This window comes from Lathyrus oleraceus, chromosome 2 (assembly GCF_024323335.1).
Source record: "Lathyrus oleraceus cultivar Zhongwan6 chromosome 2, CAAS_Psat_ZW6_1.0, whole genome shotgun sequence".
NCBI classification, from domain to species: Eukaryota; Viridiplantae; Streptophyta; class Magnoliopsida; order Fabales; family Fabaceae; genus Lathyrus; species Lathyrus oleraceus.
Genome location: NC_066580.1, coordinates 489,317,915 through 489,336,497, shown reverse-complemented (window position 1 = coordinate 489,336,497; position 18,583 = coordinate 489,317,915). Strand labels below are relative to the sequence as shown.

The 18,583-nt window shown below is 34.6% G+C and overlaps 1 protein-coding gene across 2 annotated transcripts; it reads left to right on the top strand.

The window, feature by feature from the left end:
• The first annotated feature begins 965 nt into the window (after positions 1–965).
• Positions 966–10,517, top strand: LOC127120858 (uncharacterized). 2 transcript variants are annotated; one of them, XM_051051433.1, is made up of 13 exons: positions 966–1,207; positions 1,290–1,374; positions 1,464–1,534; positions 2,091–2,205; positions 2,328–2,407; positions 3,309–3,393; positions 3,495–3,575; positions 3,850–3,944; positions 4,063–4,113; positions 8,012–8,092; positions 8,894–8,966; positions 9,064–9,141; positions 10,215–10,517. In XM_051051433.1, exons 1-13 carry the CDS (start codon positions 1,104–1,106, stop codon positions 10,251–10,253), a joined length of 1,038 nt encoding a protein of 345 aa, XP_050907390.1. In that variant the 5' UTR covers positions 966–1,103; the 3' UTR covers positions 10,254–10,517. The 2 variants fall into 2 exon arrangements, with proteins under 2 accessions (XP_050907390.1, XP_050907391.1); XM_051051434.1 differs by lacking the exon at positions 8,012–8,092.
• Positions 10,518–18,583: the final 8,066 nt, after the last annotated feature.

Genomic DNA, 18,583 nt, shown 5'->3' with positions numbered 1-18,583 from the left:
TTTTCTCTTAATTTAAATTTTAAATATTTCCCACATTTATTTTCTCACTCTTTCTCACTTTTTTTAAAATTTTTTTTCTCTCCATTTTCTTTTGCCTATTTTACTTGTTTAATTATAAATAATAAAATTCGAATCTATTTTTAATTTAATGAAGAAGAACACAGAAAAATATTAAATTTTTAAAATATAAAATTTATCTAAAATAAAAATATAATTATTTTATAACTATTATATATAAAAAATATTCATAAATTATATGTATTATTATTTGTTTTATAATTAAGTAACTCATTTGGAATTGATATATTTTATACCGTATCAAATTAGATAACACTTAATAATAGTATATACAACTAACTTTTCATTTCGTCAATCACTATCAACAATATCTATTTTATTTTAAATTTGTCTTTATTTGAGAGGCAAATTTTTTATTTTCAAATGTGATTTTTTTTTCTTTTTCAATCTCACGATTTTTTTTTACATTATTAATTAATACAATTGAGTTTATATAATAATTATTTATTTTACAATTAAATAACACATTATCAATTGACATGTATATCTAAAAATATTTTATATTATATTAAATTAAATATTATTTAATAATGATGCACACCACTATCGTTTCATTTCATATGTCACTACCAAAACAATATCTATTTTATTTTAATCAATAATTATCTTTAATTGAGAAATAAATTTTATATTTTTAAATGTAAATTTTTTTTCTTTAAACTCTTTTTTTCATTTTAAATTTATATGTATAGCTAATATATTTTATATCATATTAAATAAATTTATACGTGACACACAATTATTTTATTATTTTATTAGTTATCTATAAAAGAAATACAAAGGCTAAAACAAAAACACCAAATTTATACTATTTAAATCTATTTTTAATTTTTTAATTTTAACTAAGGTGCGGTGCCACGAAACATGAAACTATAGGACCCATAGAGAAAGAAGTTGTTAGTGGGTTTTAAAAGGAAAAAGAGTGTGCAAGTGTGGTCCTTCAATTTCACAACACAAGCAATCTGCAATAGTATTCAACTTTTGAGATCGATCGAGACGTGTAATAGAAAGCGAACCAGAACGCAATGGATTCATCACACATGACGTCACTTCCCGAAGATATCACCGACGATCAGCCACCACAACCCGCTTCTGTTTTCGCCTCCGTTCCTCAACGTCCCCCAACTAAGTAACGTTCCGCCACTTCGATCTTCCTCTTTTTACGACGTCGTTTTCAGTTTCCATTTCGTTTTGACGGTTATTCACTGTAGGAGTTCGTCGGAAAAGTACGCACCGCTAGATTGGTCCAGTTACTTTGACAAAGAAGATGATGTTGCTATTCCGGAATCAAATGATGTTAGTTTGCAAAATCAGTATCATGCTAGATTATTATTTATGATTTAGATTGATTTTTTTTTCTAACAATTTATTTCACTTATATTCAGGTTTTTCATGTTTACATGGCAGGAACTGAGGGTCCCGTTGTTTTCTGCTTACACGGTGGTGGTTATTCCGGGTAATGCCTTAATTTATCTTTTAATTTTTACTAATTTTTAATTTGTTGTTCATGAGGTAACATACAATTTGGAATGTTGGTACTTGTTAAAGTATCATAAATTAATGCAATGAGAAAAAGAGAAAAAACTGAGTTTGAGAGAGTTATAAACACTATAGAGGTTTCGTATTTAAAGATAAGAATGAAGGTATAGATTGTTAAATACAAGTTATTAACATTAATCATCAACAGCTAATTAGAAAACTAACCAAACTGTAAACAGGAAACTAGCTCTGCAACACTACTGCAATTTTGGTAGTTATGGATTTTCAAACCTAACCAGCTTGATTTATTCCGCACACATGAAAGATCTGTGCTAAACTAGTAATAGGAGAAATCTATGACACCAAATCAGCCGTATATTGTTAGTTATTATGCTTTGAACCTGCTTTCAGTTTATCACCTTAAGTGTGCACGCTTGGTTTAGATTTAGATATATTTATGTAGAACAACAAAATTTTCAACAATTATTGCAAGTTAGCAGTGTGATAAAAGCCTCTGTATTATTTCATTACAGGCTTTCATTTTCTGTGTCAGCCGGTATAATTAAGGAGAAAGCTAGAGTGGTTGCGATGGACTTGAGAGGTCATGGAAAATCAGTGACAGATAATGATTTTGACTTATCTGTTGAGGTACAGAGTAATAAATAAACTAAATTGAACTACATTGTTTGTGAAGATGTGTGCCGTGTTCAGATTTCCTGGTTTTGTTATAATTTTCATGTGATTGTAGTGGTGATCATTCTTTTGTGCAGACCCTGTGTAATGATGTATTGGCTGTTATAAAGGAATTATATGGCGATTCTCCTCCTGCAATTATTCTCGTTGGGCACAGGTGATTTAATTTGATTGGACTTATCTTATTTTACAGTCTCTGATTTTTCATAAACAAAGAGATCCACTTTGTTGACAGACTTGCATCTTTGTGAGCATGTAGTGGTTATTATTTTCCAGATTAAATGCACCGGAACTTAAATTCTGCTGTCACTGCCTTCATTAGATGATGATATAATATAACTCTTGATTCGTAAAAGTTTGACATCTTATATTAATATAAGGGGGACAAATTTGGTAGAGTCCTGCTTAATGACAATCATCATCAATGCTAGATTGGATATTGCATGTTCTTTATATTTTTATGTTGTGTCAATTGTTATTTATCCAATGTGAAGTTCAATGAAGGAAATTTAAGTTGGTTCTGGTTCTTACAAATATTTTGGGGATGAATGAGTAATCACCGGAACAAACTGTGTTGAGTTGACAAAAGAAGAGAACTTTTATTGTTTTCCCATTTTTTTTATCGCCTCATCACCACAGCGTCCCTTCATTTGACTAGATTTGTCATCCTTCAGTATTTACATATCGTTTTTTATAATCAAAATGGAACTGCTGTAAAACTCTAAGGCATAGCTGTAGAAATGTTATGACTTTTTGTTGTATGTGATTGTTGAACTTGGTTTCAACTAGATATATTCTGTATAATGAGGTAAGTTTTACATTTTCATTTGCTCTTGCAGATATTCATTTTTCTCTAGTTAATTTAATTTTGTGTTTTTACTTTTTATCATGTGGCCTTTGTTTTTCACTTTCAATTTCATTCTTCAATGAATTTTATTCCTACACAAATAGATGGTGAACCTAATCTGACTAGATTATCACTTTCCCTTATATAAATGAAGATTATTTTGGGAATTAATATTAACTATTTATTGATTAAAATTTTCTCCGCATTAAAGCATGGGAGGGTCGATTGCTGTGCATGTTGCTGCGAAGAGATTATTGTCAACCTTGGCTGGGTTGATTGTTGTGGATGTTGTAGAGGTTGGTTTCTAACTTCCTAGTAGTTGAGTTCCTTATTGCTTTTACTACTACTGAGTCATCACAGATAGGCACTAAAATATTGATTGTCACAAGAATTTCAGGGAACAGCAATGGCTTCACTAATTCATATGCAACAAATCCTATCTAATAGGATGCACCATTTTTCAAGCATTGAAAAAGCTGTAAGCTCTGTATCCTTACCTGTTTTCATTTTCATTTTAAATTACCCATTACATGGTTGACACAACTGTTTTTCATTCAGGTCTTATTTATTTTAGTAATCTTTTTTTGTCATTTGTTAGTACTTCATTATTATTATTATTATTTTTTTATGAAAGCATTTTTGTATGTCATCCCTATTCCTAATTTTTTATGCACTGCTTGAACATCAGTGCTTTAGTGTTGTTTCAATTGTACTGGTGAATTTTGAATGAAGTTGGAATTGCTTGTATGTAGATTGAATGGAGTGTCAGGGCTGGGACTTTAAGAAATATTGATTCTGCTCGGGTATCCGTCCCTGCCACATTAAAATACGATGACTCAAAGAAATGGTTGGTACTTCTCTCCCAGCCTTTCATTACACCGGTAGAATAATCCAAAATATAGTCTTTTCGTTTACCCAATCTGAACAAGCTGGTTCCATAGAATGATCTTGATTTGATGCCACAGTTATGTTTATCGGACAGAGCTGGAAAAGACTGAACAGTATTGGAAAGGGTGGTATGTCTTATCTTAATCTTTCATGCTTACTACGTTTAAGAATATTTATAGTAAATATAGTGATCTATTTCCTTATTTACTAGTGAAAGGATCAAGAATCTAGTTCTAGAATAAATAAGGAGTTTTGTTCTGTATTCTATAATAATGTCCAACATATCATTCACATCAATTATGAATGTAATTCATTGATGTACATTTTTCTTTTTCGACCTTTATGTCTAAAAGACTAACCCTATAACTTCAGCACGATATGCGAACAATATCATCCTCTCATCACTATTCAGAGTTCTATTTCAACAGTGTCATTATCTATGGTCCCTTTCGGGGTAGTTGTTTGAGTTTTTGGTTTTAAAAGTCAAATTTGAAAACAAAACCTGTTCGGATAAATTGGAGTAAAATGGTTTTTTCCTTAATATGAAAACAGATTTGACCTAAAACTCAACCAAAAAATAAGTTTTTTGTTTCTTGTTTCAACTTTTACAGTGAGTGCATATTGCCTTTCTATTCCAACATGTAAGTACTCTCCCTGCCATTCTGGCTCTGTGAGTTCTGCTATTGTTCCGGCCAGAGGTGAAGTGAACCAGTAGATTTCTTTTTGGAGTTTGGGTTCCAATATGTGATGGGGTAGCTTGAGCTCAAACACATACATAAATTTACAATGAGGTGAGGTAAATAGAGTAACTTTACTAAAAAATTAGAACTGGTTTTGGTTTTTTGAAAATTTTAAAACATAAAACTAAAAACCACCCTAACAGGAGCCACACCATCCTTTTTTCTGGTTAGTTGTGCACAGTTTACACCCACCTTTTTGCTTCTCAATTTCGATCTAGTTAATGAGCTTTTCTGTTTTCCACTTTTTTAGCCTATCTTAGAAGCCTTAAATCAGTTCACCACCATGTCTTCCTTCCTCCCGACTATCCTTGAAAAGCATGTTGGCTCCAGCTATCCCAGAAAAGTAGTCTGGCCCTGGTAGAGTCCAAAGTGCAGGTTGGCCCAATTTTTCTCTTGGTTGCGGTTTGTCCCCATTTTGTCCCTGCTGTAGCCTGGTCTCGATTGTTGTCATAGATGCAGTCTGCTGGAGTTTTAGTAATGAACCATCTTCGTAGTTACTCTGGATTTTGGGTCTTCATGTTCCCTTGGGCCTGAGTTTCACCGCCGTCGATAGTACGTGACCCTTTTCTGAGGAAATCTCATTTCATGGGGTCGGTAGTGGTAGGGGGATGGTTGTGTTGGTTGAAGTCCTAATCTCTGCGGATGCCACCAACTCATCTCCCCTCTTAGCAAGCTGGGTTTGGTCCGTTACCCAGGATTCTGGTTTTACGTTACAGCATTCCAACTCCTTGTGCATATTTAGACTTAACCTATCATTTCTTTCCCAAGTACCCCCCCCCATGCATTTCTTTCACGCCACGACCTTGTCCAAAACGCTCTATGGTTCTCGTGGTTCTAATACAAGGGACTGGCTCTTGTGGTTCCATCTCCATCGGTGGAAGATTAATCAGCATATAAGAAACCCATTTCTCCTTGCAGCCAATGCCCTGTCTTATTCGCTGGTCAAATTCATGTTGGGTGGCTCAGGTGATGGCACGGACTGGCTGAAATTATGGAAGTCCAAGGTCCATGGCTATTACTCCTCTCCATCCCATTCTAGTGTTGTGTGTCCCAAACGATAATCTTTCTCCCCCTCTCATGTTGGGGCATCGATCTTCACCCCACTTCCTAATTTTTTATTGTTGATCCACTAAGTTGAGGAGCAGTTGTACTGGCTTTTGTTCTTGGTCTTGGCTGACTTCTCTCTGATTCGTTGAAGTTGGTCAAGAGACACCCACAAGTTAGATTGGAAACTGGTACTAAACATAGAAATATAAGGGAAATAACTGGCCTTTATTGAATAGTTCTGGTTACTGAGACCAGAATTTGGATTACAATAGGAAATCTAGTTTACAAAGTTATTAGAGAGAAAACAAAGGAAAATTAAGACAGACACTTCCTATCCAAGAAATTCGAGAGTCTTGGTCTCCCCCTTCCAAGAATTCAAGAGCTTGATCTCTCCCAATCAATATCCAGTCCCCAAATAAAATGCCTACTGATTTTTACTTCAGTTTTTCTTATTCAGTAACTGCTTAATAACACAACTGTTGGCTAGGGCCTAAGAAAACAGTATCTGCTCTCTAATAATATAGTAACATACTAGTAGGTGTCTAACTTTATGCTTCTTGATCATTTTTTGCCTTTGCCTCCACTATATTGGCTTTTTAGTTTGCTGTTGTTATTGATTCTATTCTTGGCCTATCAACCAATATTGATTCTTCATTGTCACCAAGATTCTTGATCCTTCGAATTTCATCCTAATTTGCTTTTTTCTTGATCTGGATCCCCAATCCTGAAGATATATTGTAGCACTCCAGTTATTGCTCTCTAGGAAAACCATCAAAAGAGTCTCTCATTCCAATGTCATCTAGACCCACGGGAGCATAATTATGGGTTTTATTACAAAGTTCCTACACAGTTTTTGATACTACTGTCAGAAGGCAATAGGTAATTGAATGGGAAGACCGTTCTTTAGTTTGGCAAAGTTGTTACAGTAAAGCACACATCTACAATGCTTTTTCAGTTATATGCTTCTCTCTTTTAATCTTTTTATTAAAGTGTCCAAATTAATACAAATGTGAGGTGTATTGTGGGATTTGGCAGGACCCATTTTAAAGTTTTTGAAGAATCATATGAATATTTGAAAAATGTAGGTGAGATGTTTAAAAAATTGGGAAGAGTGAAATAATATAAAAAATTGAGTGGGACTCATTTAAAGAACCCATATGGGTATGATGGATGTGGGTGCTATGAGAGCTTCTCTTCCTCACACACTCAAATGCCCTCAGAATACTGATCTAAATTGATTAGCCACCAACAGGCGTTGTCGCTCGGATCAAATACTGGCCTCAATCTTGAAGTCTTCCACCCCAAATCCCCCCACCCCTCCAAGATTGGAGCTCTGATACACGTTGATTGGAGCCAGTCAGCCAGATCAGATTATATTATAGTAGAAATGGTGTTATATTGATGGAAAATAATATTACACTCCAGTTATTCAAGAGTCCAGATTCTCTCCCTCTCTCGAAGCCCTGTACAAAACCAAATATCTTCTATCTAGTCTCCCTTTTTATTATTTAGTATATCCTTTCGTTTCACACTAACTAACTAAGTAATTCTCTAAGCCCTTTACAAGACCAAATACCATCTATCTAATCTCTCCTTTCTATTATTTATTTTAGCCCTTCATCTCACAGTAACTAACTGACTTAGTAAATTCATTATCGTTAACAAACCAACTAAGAGTTACCCTTCATTTAGTTCCTCATCACTTTATATATCACAATATGTTTTCTTGTTTAATGAGGATTAGGAGCTCAGTAAGTACTTTCTCTTCTGTAATAAGGTTCAATATAGTTTTATTAATCTGTCTATTTCTTTTTCTCCCTCAATACGTAAAAGACTAACTCAATCACCTCCAACACTATCCTCGGTAGTTAACTAATAATATTCATGAAACCATTGGCTTTCTATATGTGTTTTATTAAGAGGTAAAAACCTCTTACAAATTCCGTATAAGTTGTTTGACCTTGCATCTGTATCGCAGATGGAGGTTATCAGGGATCATTGTTGGCTAATTGCCTAATATTGCATAGATATGGATTGGAAATATAGAACTTTTCATCAAACATTTTCATTTTTTTTCAAAACTCAAGTTATATTTTGATATTTGTCCTTTTTATGCAAAGTATGATAACTCAATTCTAAACAGATAGAACTAGGATACAAATTTTATCAAATTGAAAGTAAATTTCGTGGCATTTTTATCATCAGATTGTACATTATATACATTTTTTTTTCCGTTCAGGTATGAAGGCCTCTCAGATAAATTTTTGTCTTCTCCTGTTCCGAAGCTGTTGCTATTAGCAGGAACAGATAGATTGGACAAGTAACATCCCTTGAATTGTTTTAGTTTTTGGCAGTGCTTTAAACTTTATTTGACGGTTTCCACGGAAACCTTTTCTTTTGTGGTTTATTAGCTTAAATGGTTTGAGTGGAATTAAACAATTGGATGCAATTTTTTTCTTACTTAATATCTTACCTCCAAAAAGTGTTGATGATAACTGCCTGGTCCAAATAGTAAAGCTAATTGAGATCAGAGATGCGACGAGTTCAATTTTATGTTGTTTCATTAATAGCTGCAGTTCAAATGCATAAACTGGAAATGATAATTGTCTAAATGTCTTTGGAGATTTTATTTTCTAGAAAAGTTCAATTAGGGAAGGAGAAGTAAGTAGTTCTTGGTTTATTTATTGTTATGCACTATTACCTGCAGAGAGGTTATGTTCCACTGATTCTTCCTTTTCTTTCCGTTCCTTTATTGCTGTACACGTGCACAATCCTGAATTCATATTGAAATTCTTAGCAATACGGCAATGTGATTTATGTTCTTCATTAAAATTAAAGTTTAGTTCACCTTAGTCTCATCTGATATGCACTGATATGCACTGATATGTAGACTGTAACTTTCTTTATCTGTTTTTGATTAATAAGACGGATTGGAAACTTTAATATGAAGGTCCACACATGATTGAGATCGTAGGACGAACTTTTCATACGAATAACCCTGGTGAAAATAGTTTTATATATAATATTATTTTATTTCTCCTCTTCTTTCTTTCCCGAGCTAATGAGCAAATGGAATTGTTCAAGTGTTCTTATTTTTTTATTGGCACTGTTTCTGTAACAGGTCTCTCACAATTGGTCAAATGCAAGGGAAGTTTCAGATGATAGTTGTCAGACACACAGGGCATGCTATTCAGGTTTGTACTTGCCATGTTTCTTGCTACATTCATTATGTTGTTCTATGGTTTTCTTTATTATTTTGTAATCTAACATCTGGTGTCCTAATATATTTAGGAAGATGTACCTGATGAATTTGCAACACTGGTTGTCAACTTTATTTCTCGTAACCAAATAGGCCCTAATGGAGTCGTGGTATGTATCTTTTTCATTTCTTACCAATGCTGTTTACAAGTGTTCTGCAGACATAGAGGGTTTTGTCCCCATAATAAGAATATTTTGGCTCTCTTTTGATTGTATCCGTCCTAAGGATAGGATTCTCTCATTCTATATGGACTACTCTTAAGTCTGTAACCTTAATCTCAAATAGAAGTTTGAATTTTGAGCTTCAACCTCAACTTAGTGGATAGTAGAGTTTTTTTTTGAGGGGGGAGGTGGTTCTGTTCTATTGGAGGGCAAACAGAAAAAACTAAGTAGCCATAAAAGTCAGATGGGGCTGATAATCCCCTGAAGCTTCAGGAATCTAACACACATGGCCTTCATGTAGCCAGGTTCACAATCCGTTGTCTATTTAGCCATCTGATCTGTGTTGACAGTTGCCTTCTTCGAGGATATGCATGAACCTCAATTCTCAATCTTTGCATCTTCAAATGATTTTAAGTATTTGACAACTGATAGACGGGCTCGAGGACGGTTGATTGATCAAGGAAATGAGCGTGTGAGTCACTCTTGATAAAATTTTCTCCTATTCCCAATTCCCAGTAAAATACTCGAGTTCTCCTATTCCCAATTCCCAGTAAAATACTCAAGTTCAAGTTCAGTATGAGCTGTTCCATGACTACGGTGCCGAGTAGATCCCATCAGCCACTACCCAGTTTCATCCCTCAGCATATCCTTACATAGCTTTATCCTAGTACTTTGAAAAACCCAATTTGATCCAATCTTATATCATTTATCTTGCAAATGCTCATAATGACAATGTCTGCAGTTTCACACTTCTTGCACTTTGAATTGTATTTATTATATAAAAATTCTGAATTGCATTGGTTGGTTTATGAATCTAACACATCTCAGCTCTTCAAGTTCCAGAGTCTGAATGGTGACCATAAAAAAAAATTTAAATAGAAATAAAAATTAAAAATCACTGCTTTAGAAAAAAAAACATGCTAGACCATTATGTTGTATATTTAAGTGGATACTTTAGTTAGTTTGATTGCCACACTACTTGACATTTGGTTCATATAATTTTTAATAAAATTATTTTGCAGATACCTGGCCTCCTCAAGCCCGCCTTTTCAAAACCGTGAATCATGGTGGTGATGGTTTTATCATCCGACATTCCTTTAGTTGTAGTAGTATTATTATTATGAGTGCTTACATATTTTGGTAGGTGGAGCTAGTATATATTTTAGATTATGATCTGAAGAATGTGTTATTACCACAACTAATTTAGGCATCTCAAGGTATAATGGATTGCTTCCAAAAAAATCATCAAGGTACAATGGAAGAAATGCTTAATTTATATTAGGTTCTAGATTATAAGGCACAATGGAAGGATTGCTTGATTTCTAGTAGGGTCTAGATTACAAGAGCTTTTTTATTTATTTATAAATTATAATAAACTTATGGTTCTTAATTTATGAAAACTTATATATGCTTATTGGTGTCAAGAGAGAAGTTAAATCTCAAGGAGATAAATTATAAAAATACGCCCGGCTTAGAAAATATGCTTTTGAAATGAAAAACCAAAATACGACATTCTTGACTTCTATATTCCTTTTGGTCATGTTCATGTTTATACAAATATTTGGTAATTGATTTTCTAATAGATTGAATGTTTAATAATAATATATTTTTAGTATTGAAATTATTATAATGATATAGGATAAATTTGAAGAATTTATCTAAATTTATGTGAGTTTTTTAGAACTTTTTAAAATCTGTGTTCAATACAATTTTTGACTTCTCTTATTTTTAGAAGATTTTGTATTATGAAGAAAAATCAACCTCCCAATCAAGCTTATTGACTATTGTTACTTATACTTTTTCTTTTTTTTAATAGTATATATTTAGAATCAATTTTACCCCATAGTTGAAACTAATTAAATTAGAACAAATTTTTTGGGGGTTCTTTTCTGGACTAATTAAATATTAGCACCTACTTGAAAATTTTAGATTAACACACTTTTAGATTCTAAATCTTCACCAACATGTAGGGGGTTCTTTTCTTTTTTCTTTTTTAAATCCAAAATTCTCCCATTTCATTTGAAATTGCAAGCAAAACCTTAATGTACATATAGTTTATGCTAGTAATATTGCAATATCAATATAGCTGTGTTTTTTTCCACTTAATTTTAACAACTACACAAAGGAAATTAATGATTATGTTTTATAAAACGTTACAAATAATTGATAGAAGATATACCTATTAAAGTGGAAAAAATTCTTGAAGATAGAGGTATTGAGTGGTTCACCAATTTTTTTAATGAAATTATGTGGTCAAAGCGTATGTCGGAGGAATGAGAAGAAACATTTTAGTTCCAATCTATAAGAACAATAGAGATATACATAATTGTGCAAATTATATGGAAAATAAGTTTATGAGTCATACCGGAGATAAAGAAAAGAGACTCAAGTTACTGAAAATCAATTTGGTTTTATGTCTGACGATTTTTCCATTACAATTGGTTTGTATCAAAGTTCTACCCTAAGTCCTTGCCTTTTTACCTTAATTTTGCATGTACTCACGAAATACATCCAAGAGTTAGCACCGAGATGCATGTTTTTCACAGATGATATAGTTCTTCTTGGAGAGTTGAATGAGGATTTAAATGAGATGTTGGAAATTTGGAGACGAGCTTTAGAAACACATGGTTTTCGACTAAGTAGAAGTAAGGCGGAGTATAGGAATGTAAGTTCAATAAAAGAATAAGCGTTTATAACATAGAGGTGAAAGTTAGAGACAATATTATCCCTCAAGTAAGACGGTTAAAATATCTTGGATTTGTAATACAAAATAATGGAGAAATAGAAGTGGATGCTAACAGTCAAATTCAAGTTGGTGCTTGAAATGGAGAATGACATCCAGTGTGTTGTGTGATGCAAATATACCGTTCAAGTTGAAGGGAGATCAGACTACGATAAGACCTGTGATTTTATATTGGACATCATGTTGGGCGGTTAAAAATCAACACGAGAATAAAATAAGTGTATAGGAGATGAAGATGTTACAATGGATGTGTGGTAACTCAACATGATAGAAGTAGAAATGAAAATATTAGAGAGAGTGTTGGGGTAACATCTATAGTGGAGAAAATGTTGAAAAATAGACATAGGTGAGTTGGGCATGTAGAGAGAAGACCGGTAGATTCTGTAATAAGGAGGAGGGTAGACCAAATGAAGAGAAAATAAACAATTAGAGGAATCAGAAGACTTAAAAAGGCTATATGATAAGTGTCGCGGCGTGAAAGATACCCGAGCGTAAGGAACACTCGGAATATAAACAAAACAAAATCGCCACTGAATTTTATTTATTTCCAAAGATGGAAAGAAGAAATATCGATAAAACCCACGAAAAAAATAAAAAGAAATGGTTATCACAACCAAATCGGGTTCGAGAGTCTATTATGCAAGGGAAAGATATTAACACCCCTCGCATCCGTTGTACTCAACGGGACCCATTTATTTAGTTTCGTATAAGAGTGTTAGCGTGATATCGACGATCCTCTACTCATCGAGTGAGGAAAGAGAAAAGAAAAACATTTTTTTTATTAAAATGACGCTTGACAAATTTTTTCAATCCTGCTCTTACGTATATTCAGGCGCTATGAAGAATTCAAGGCTACGTAATTCTACTTAGAAAGAACTAATGAGTTAATTGCTTTTTAAGGAGTGATCCTTTATACATATCGAGTGACTAAGTCTTTACTTGCTGCTCGCTCTTGGAGACAAAAGTCTTTGTTTGTTTCACGTCGATATGGATAAAACATACTCGTTTCTGAAATGTTTTTGAAGTCGTGCAAGGATGGAAAATAAGTTTGATTGGTTAAGTTGCTTTTAAGTGGAAACATACATCCAAACAGGGAGCTCTACTGCATTACTCAAATGTCCAAAAAGGAAGAGGCCTAAGCCCAATCACTCTCTTTTCATCCAAAAGTTTTTATTATGAAAAATGTGTGGTGAATTAAGTCAAAGTTCATTAATGGAAGACAATTATTCACACAGGGAGCTCTACTGCAGTGCCAACATAATTAGGAAAGAGAAGGTCGATACCCAATCAATCTTTTTCTTCTATAAGATAAATGACTTAATTCAGATAATTATTATATTTTAATATGGAATTCGAATGTTCGAACATAGAGCTCTACAGTAGTATCCTAACATTCGAAAAAGAGAAAGTCTAAACCTAATCAGATTCTTCCATTTTTATTGTGAAAAAACTTTAAAAAAGGGGAACGACTTGACATTGGATCAAGTGTCTGAAGTTGATTTATGAAAAGAGTTTGGATTAATCGGAAGATATGCTCGACTTTGCAATCAGTTTGGGATTTGATTTGGGAAAATGACTCGACATTGGATCAAGTGTTTATTTTTTGTTCTTTTTTCTGAAAAAGGGTTGATTTTAGTCTTTGAATTAACAATCAACTAGCATAATTAAATAAATGAAAGCAGTAAACTTATTACACATCACGGGAGTGGGGGTACAGTTTGTCGAATGAGGATATAGTACAATAATTAACAAAACAAGCTCACTAAACAACTGTAAATAACAAAATTCTCGTTGTAAGAAGGCCCAAGAGAACGCTGAGGGGCCATAAATAAAAATCGGAGTTCTGAACTATTAAATTTAGTGTTGTGTTAAGCAATCGTAAAACGATTGATGTAGAAATCACTCTATCTGAGGTCGGTCAACAAAACTCTATGCGTTTAAGCAATTTCTGAAGTTAAATTGAATTTTTAACTCTGATATTGCAACGCATCTGTGAAAAACCGATGATTTAAATGACACATTTTAAAAAAAGAAACAAAATTTGAACTACTGAATTTAACATTATGTTAAGAAATCCTAAAGTGATTCATGTAGGAATCACCATATCTGAGGCCGGTCAATACAATCTATGCGTTCAAACGTGTTCGAAAGTAAAATCAAGTATGTGCTCCGAATTCGCAATGCAATGAAATCGAGCAACAACAAAAAAAATACATCGTCATATGAACGTGGGTGGAGATTATTTAATTAAAATGACTAAACACGTTGAAATCAACTAATCAAATAAGCTTACTTTATTAATCAAATTAAACATCAATTAACATTAAAAGCAAAATCGATTAGCTAATTCATAGGAATAAATCAATATTTGACCAAAATTAAAGATTTCATCAATCATCTAAACAACTAATCAATTATCACAAAGCAATGGTTAGAAAAAAAGATAAGAACAAGGAGGTGTAAAAATCTAATGGACTTGGGCTAAGATGTCAAAGCAAAACCCAAATGATAATAAATCACATTTCACAATAAATATTCATTAAAAATAAATAAAATAAAATAATAAAAAAAGTTGGACTTCTCAAAATGGCACACACAGTTTTGTTTCAAGCCAAATTCAACCCCTATCCTTTATTTCACTCGCAACACATGGTAAAACGACACTCAAAAATGAGTTTCTCCACGGTGACGGAAGGCAGTTTTGGCTTGGTGGTTAAAATTGAAACCGATGGTTATTGAGTTTTGTTGTTAATTCTTCAGATTTGCGTGTGTTTTGCTCTGATTTTGGTTGAATTTTTTTTATAAGATAATGAAGGTAAGATGAGAGTAGAGAGGACCGAGTGGGGTAAGATTTGTTTGAGTGTTTGTTGTTGTTATTGTGTAAGTTTGGGAGGGAAGGTTACGATGAAGTTTAACAAGGGTGGATCGCAGTTTATATGAACAGATTCGTATGGTGGTGGTAGTTGACGTTATTGAGTGACAATGATGAAACTCAACGTTTGATGGAGTGGTTTACATGGAGGAACTGAGTTTGAAGGGTGAATTAGGGAGACACATAATGTGTTATATTGGCAATGTGGATGGTTATTGAAGGAGGTTTTAGAGGTTATGGTTATGGCATAAAGAGTGAGCAGAGTGTCGTCATTTGTGACAACCAGCGGTGTTTGTTAGACGCGGTCAACATGTGGTGGTTGAGAGTTGTTGTTTAGGTGAAAAAGGGGATATGTGATGTCGATGGAAAAAGTTGCAGAGAGTTTAAGTTGTTGGTGGTTGAAGGAGGAAACCGCAATGGTTTTAGAGTTGAAGAAAAAGGGGTTGAAGCTGGGTAGTGAGGCTTTTTGGTAGTCTTGTGGAGGATGGACAAAAAGGGTAGTCGTAAGGGTGAAGGATATGGTGGAAGTTTTATGGTTGATGTTGGAAATCCCCTAAAACCTATGGAGAATTTCAATCAATCTTGATGAAAAAGATTGTTATTACCCACACAATAACAATGAAAAGAAAAGAACAGTGGAGAAAGAAAGAGTGTAAATAACGATGAAGGAGAAGAAGAATTAAAATTTTCCAGAGTTTCTCTCTGCCCACAAACTGTGGAAAACTTGTTATTCACTTTGCAACTGCAAAATACTGTGAATACAATGTTATGGATACTTTATTCACCTCATTACAAGAATAAGGGCTAGTATATCTATTTATAGATTTAGGTTAACTTGGACCTCAAGCCAAAGCCCAAAACTATAAAAGCCCAAAATAGCTAACACTACTAAAATAGGCCTAAGTCGAAATCTTGTGTGAAACAACATGCTTCGACACTTTGACACACTAACACAACTCAACACACTAGGTGGTTCAACATTTCCTTGCTTCTGTCGAGAAACCTGCTTCGACACAAGCAATTACAATTCAACACACCGCCTAATTCATTGTGTCTAAGCTATCTACATTCATCATAACTTTTAGTCTTCCGAGCACTTCGACCTGCACTCCCTTCGCCATGATGTCTGCAATCTGATTCTCAGTTTTGCAGTGTTCCACATTCATCTTCCCACCTGCTATCTGCTCTCGAAGATAATGGAACCTCATTTAGATGTGCTTGCTTCGACCACGTGCTATCGGATTCTTCGCCAGATTGATAGCTGACATGTTGTCGGTCTTCATGGTAATTGCTCTATGACTCTCAGCTGTTATCTCTTTAATCAGATTCACCATCCATGTTGCTTGACATGCACAAAGATAAGCAACTATGTATTCTTCTTTGCACGATGATAATGCCATTACTAGCTCCTTTCTCGAACTCCAAGCAACTGGTGCACCACCTAGCATGAACACATAGCCAGTTGTGGGTTTTCGATCCTCAACATCACTACACCAACTTGAGTCAGTGTATCCCACTAATTTGAATTCTTTTCCTTCATCAGCTACATGAAACAAAATGCCATAGTTCAGAGTTCCTTTCAGATACCTTAGTATCCTCTTCGTCGCTGCTAGATGTGATACCTTTGACTTCTGCATGAACCTACTCACCATACCTACACTGTATGCTAAGTCATGCCTTGTATGACAAAGGTATTAAAGTGACCCAATAAGTCTTCTATATTGGGTTGGGTCAACATCATTTTCATCTGAATCTTTCGATAATTGTAATTTGGGCTCAGCTGGAGTCAAAGTTGGGTTGCAATCTTGCATCTCAAATCTCTTGAGTATTTCGCTTGTATACCTTCTTTGATGCATCATCAAACCTCTACCACTCTTGTAGAATTCGATGCCAAGAAAATATGAAATGTCACCCAGATATGACATTTTGAATTCCTTGTTGAGATCACCTTTAAAGTCTTCGATCTCCTTCTTGCAACTACCTATTATCAACAGGTCATCGACATAGAGACATAATATAAGCAATTCACTCTTGCTTCTTCTTACATATACTCCATGTTCACTTGTGCACTTCACAAATTCCTTCTCCCTTAGAAAGTCATCTATCTTCTTGTTCCAAGCTCTTGGAGCTTGTTTAAGTCCGTACAGGGCTTTATGCAACATGTACACTTTTCTTTCTTCGTCATGTTTCACAAACTCAGCTGGTTGTGCAACATAAACTTCTTCTTCTAAGGGGACATTAAGGAATGCATATTTCACATCCATCTGACACATCTTCCAGTTGTTCATGTTTGCTAGACCAACAACCAACCTGATTGTTTCGATCCTAGCAACATGTGCAAAAACCTCATTGAAGTCGATTCCTTCTTTCTGAAGAAATCCTTTCGCCACAAGTCTCGCCTTGTGTCGAGTCACTTCTCCTATGGGATTCAACTTCACCTTGTATATCCACTTCATATCGATTGCCTTCTTGTCTTGGGGCAATTCGACAAGTGACCATGTGTTGTTGACTTCGATTGACTTCAACTCTTCGTCCATTGCTTTCATCCACTTTGAATCTTTCAATGCCTCAGCTTCATTGACAGGTTCGACATCTGTGTAGAAAGCATAATGTACCAACTCACCTTCTTCATTGACCACATCATATGATTAAATCACACATTCTTGCAACCTTGCAGGCATGTCTTTTGTTCTTTGAGATCTTCTTGGGCCTGCTTCACCTCTGACTTCTTTCTGTCGAACTTCTTTTTCGACTGCACTAGCTGGTTCATCATAAAAGATTCTCACTGAATCTTTCTTGACATTCTCAGTCCAATCCCACTCCTTAAGCTCGTCTATGATCACGACCCTGCTGATCACCACTTGCTTATTCACTGGGTCGAACAACTTGTATCCTCCATCCGAATGATATCCTATCGGGATCATCTGACTCGACTTGTCGTGAAGTTTTCTTCTCAACTGATTTGGCACATGTATATGTGCTATAGATCCAAACACCCTCATATGACTCAAGCCACGCTTGACACCAGACCAACATTCTTCTGGCATGATTCCTTCTGGCTTCTTCGTCAGACATCTGTTTAGGATATATGTCGCAGTCGACACAGATTATCCCCATAATTCTTTGGGTAGCTGCTTGCCTTTCAACGTAATTCTAACCATATTCAAAATGGTTATATTCTTCCTTTCTGCGACGCCATTATGCTGTGGAGTGTAGGGTGGCACCACCTCATGCATAATCCCTTCTTTCACACATAATACGTCGAAGTCTTTCAACACATATTCTCCACCACCATCAGTCCTCAAAATCTTGATCTTTCGACCGCTCTGTCTTTCGACCATAGATTTAAACTCGGCAAATACTTCAATCACTTCACTTTTCTTCTGGATTAGGTAAGACCACAGTTTTCGACTGAAATCATCTATGAATGCAACAAAGTATTTGTTACCTCAAATCGAATCCACATGGAGAGGACCGCATACATCAAAGAATATGACTTCAAGAATTGCAATCCACCTACTTCCTGCATCATTACTGAAGTTATTCGTATACTGCTTCGCCTGCACGCATTCTTCACACACTTCGTTTGGAATGTCGATTTTTGGTATTCCTGAAACCATATTTCTTCTCTTCAAATCTCTGATGTCTTTAAAATTGAGATGGCCAAGTCTATAATGCCATATCCATTCATCTCTGCTGACTGCTGTTGCAAGGCACTTATGCTCCATCACATTAAGCTCAATATTGAAGGTTCTATTCTGAGACATTGAAGCCTT

Coding starts and splice junctions, on each gene's coding strand:
- LOC127120858 (XM_051051433.1), top strand. CDS start 1,104: ATGGATTCATCACACATGACGTCACTTCCCGAAGATATCACCGACGAT. Junction 1,375..1,463: donor CTATTCCGGAATCAAATGAT/GTTAGTTTGCAA, acceptor ACTTATATTCAG/GTTTTTCATGTTTACATGGC. Junction 3,394..3,494: donor TTGTTGTGGATGTTGTAGAG/GTTGGTTTCTAA, acceptor CAAGAATTTCAG/GGAACAGCAATGGCTTCACT.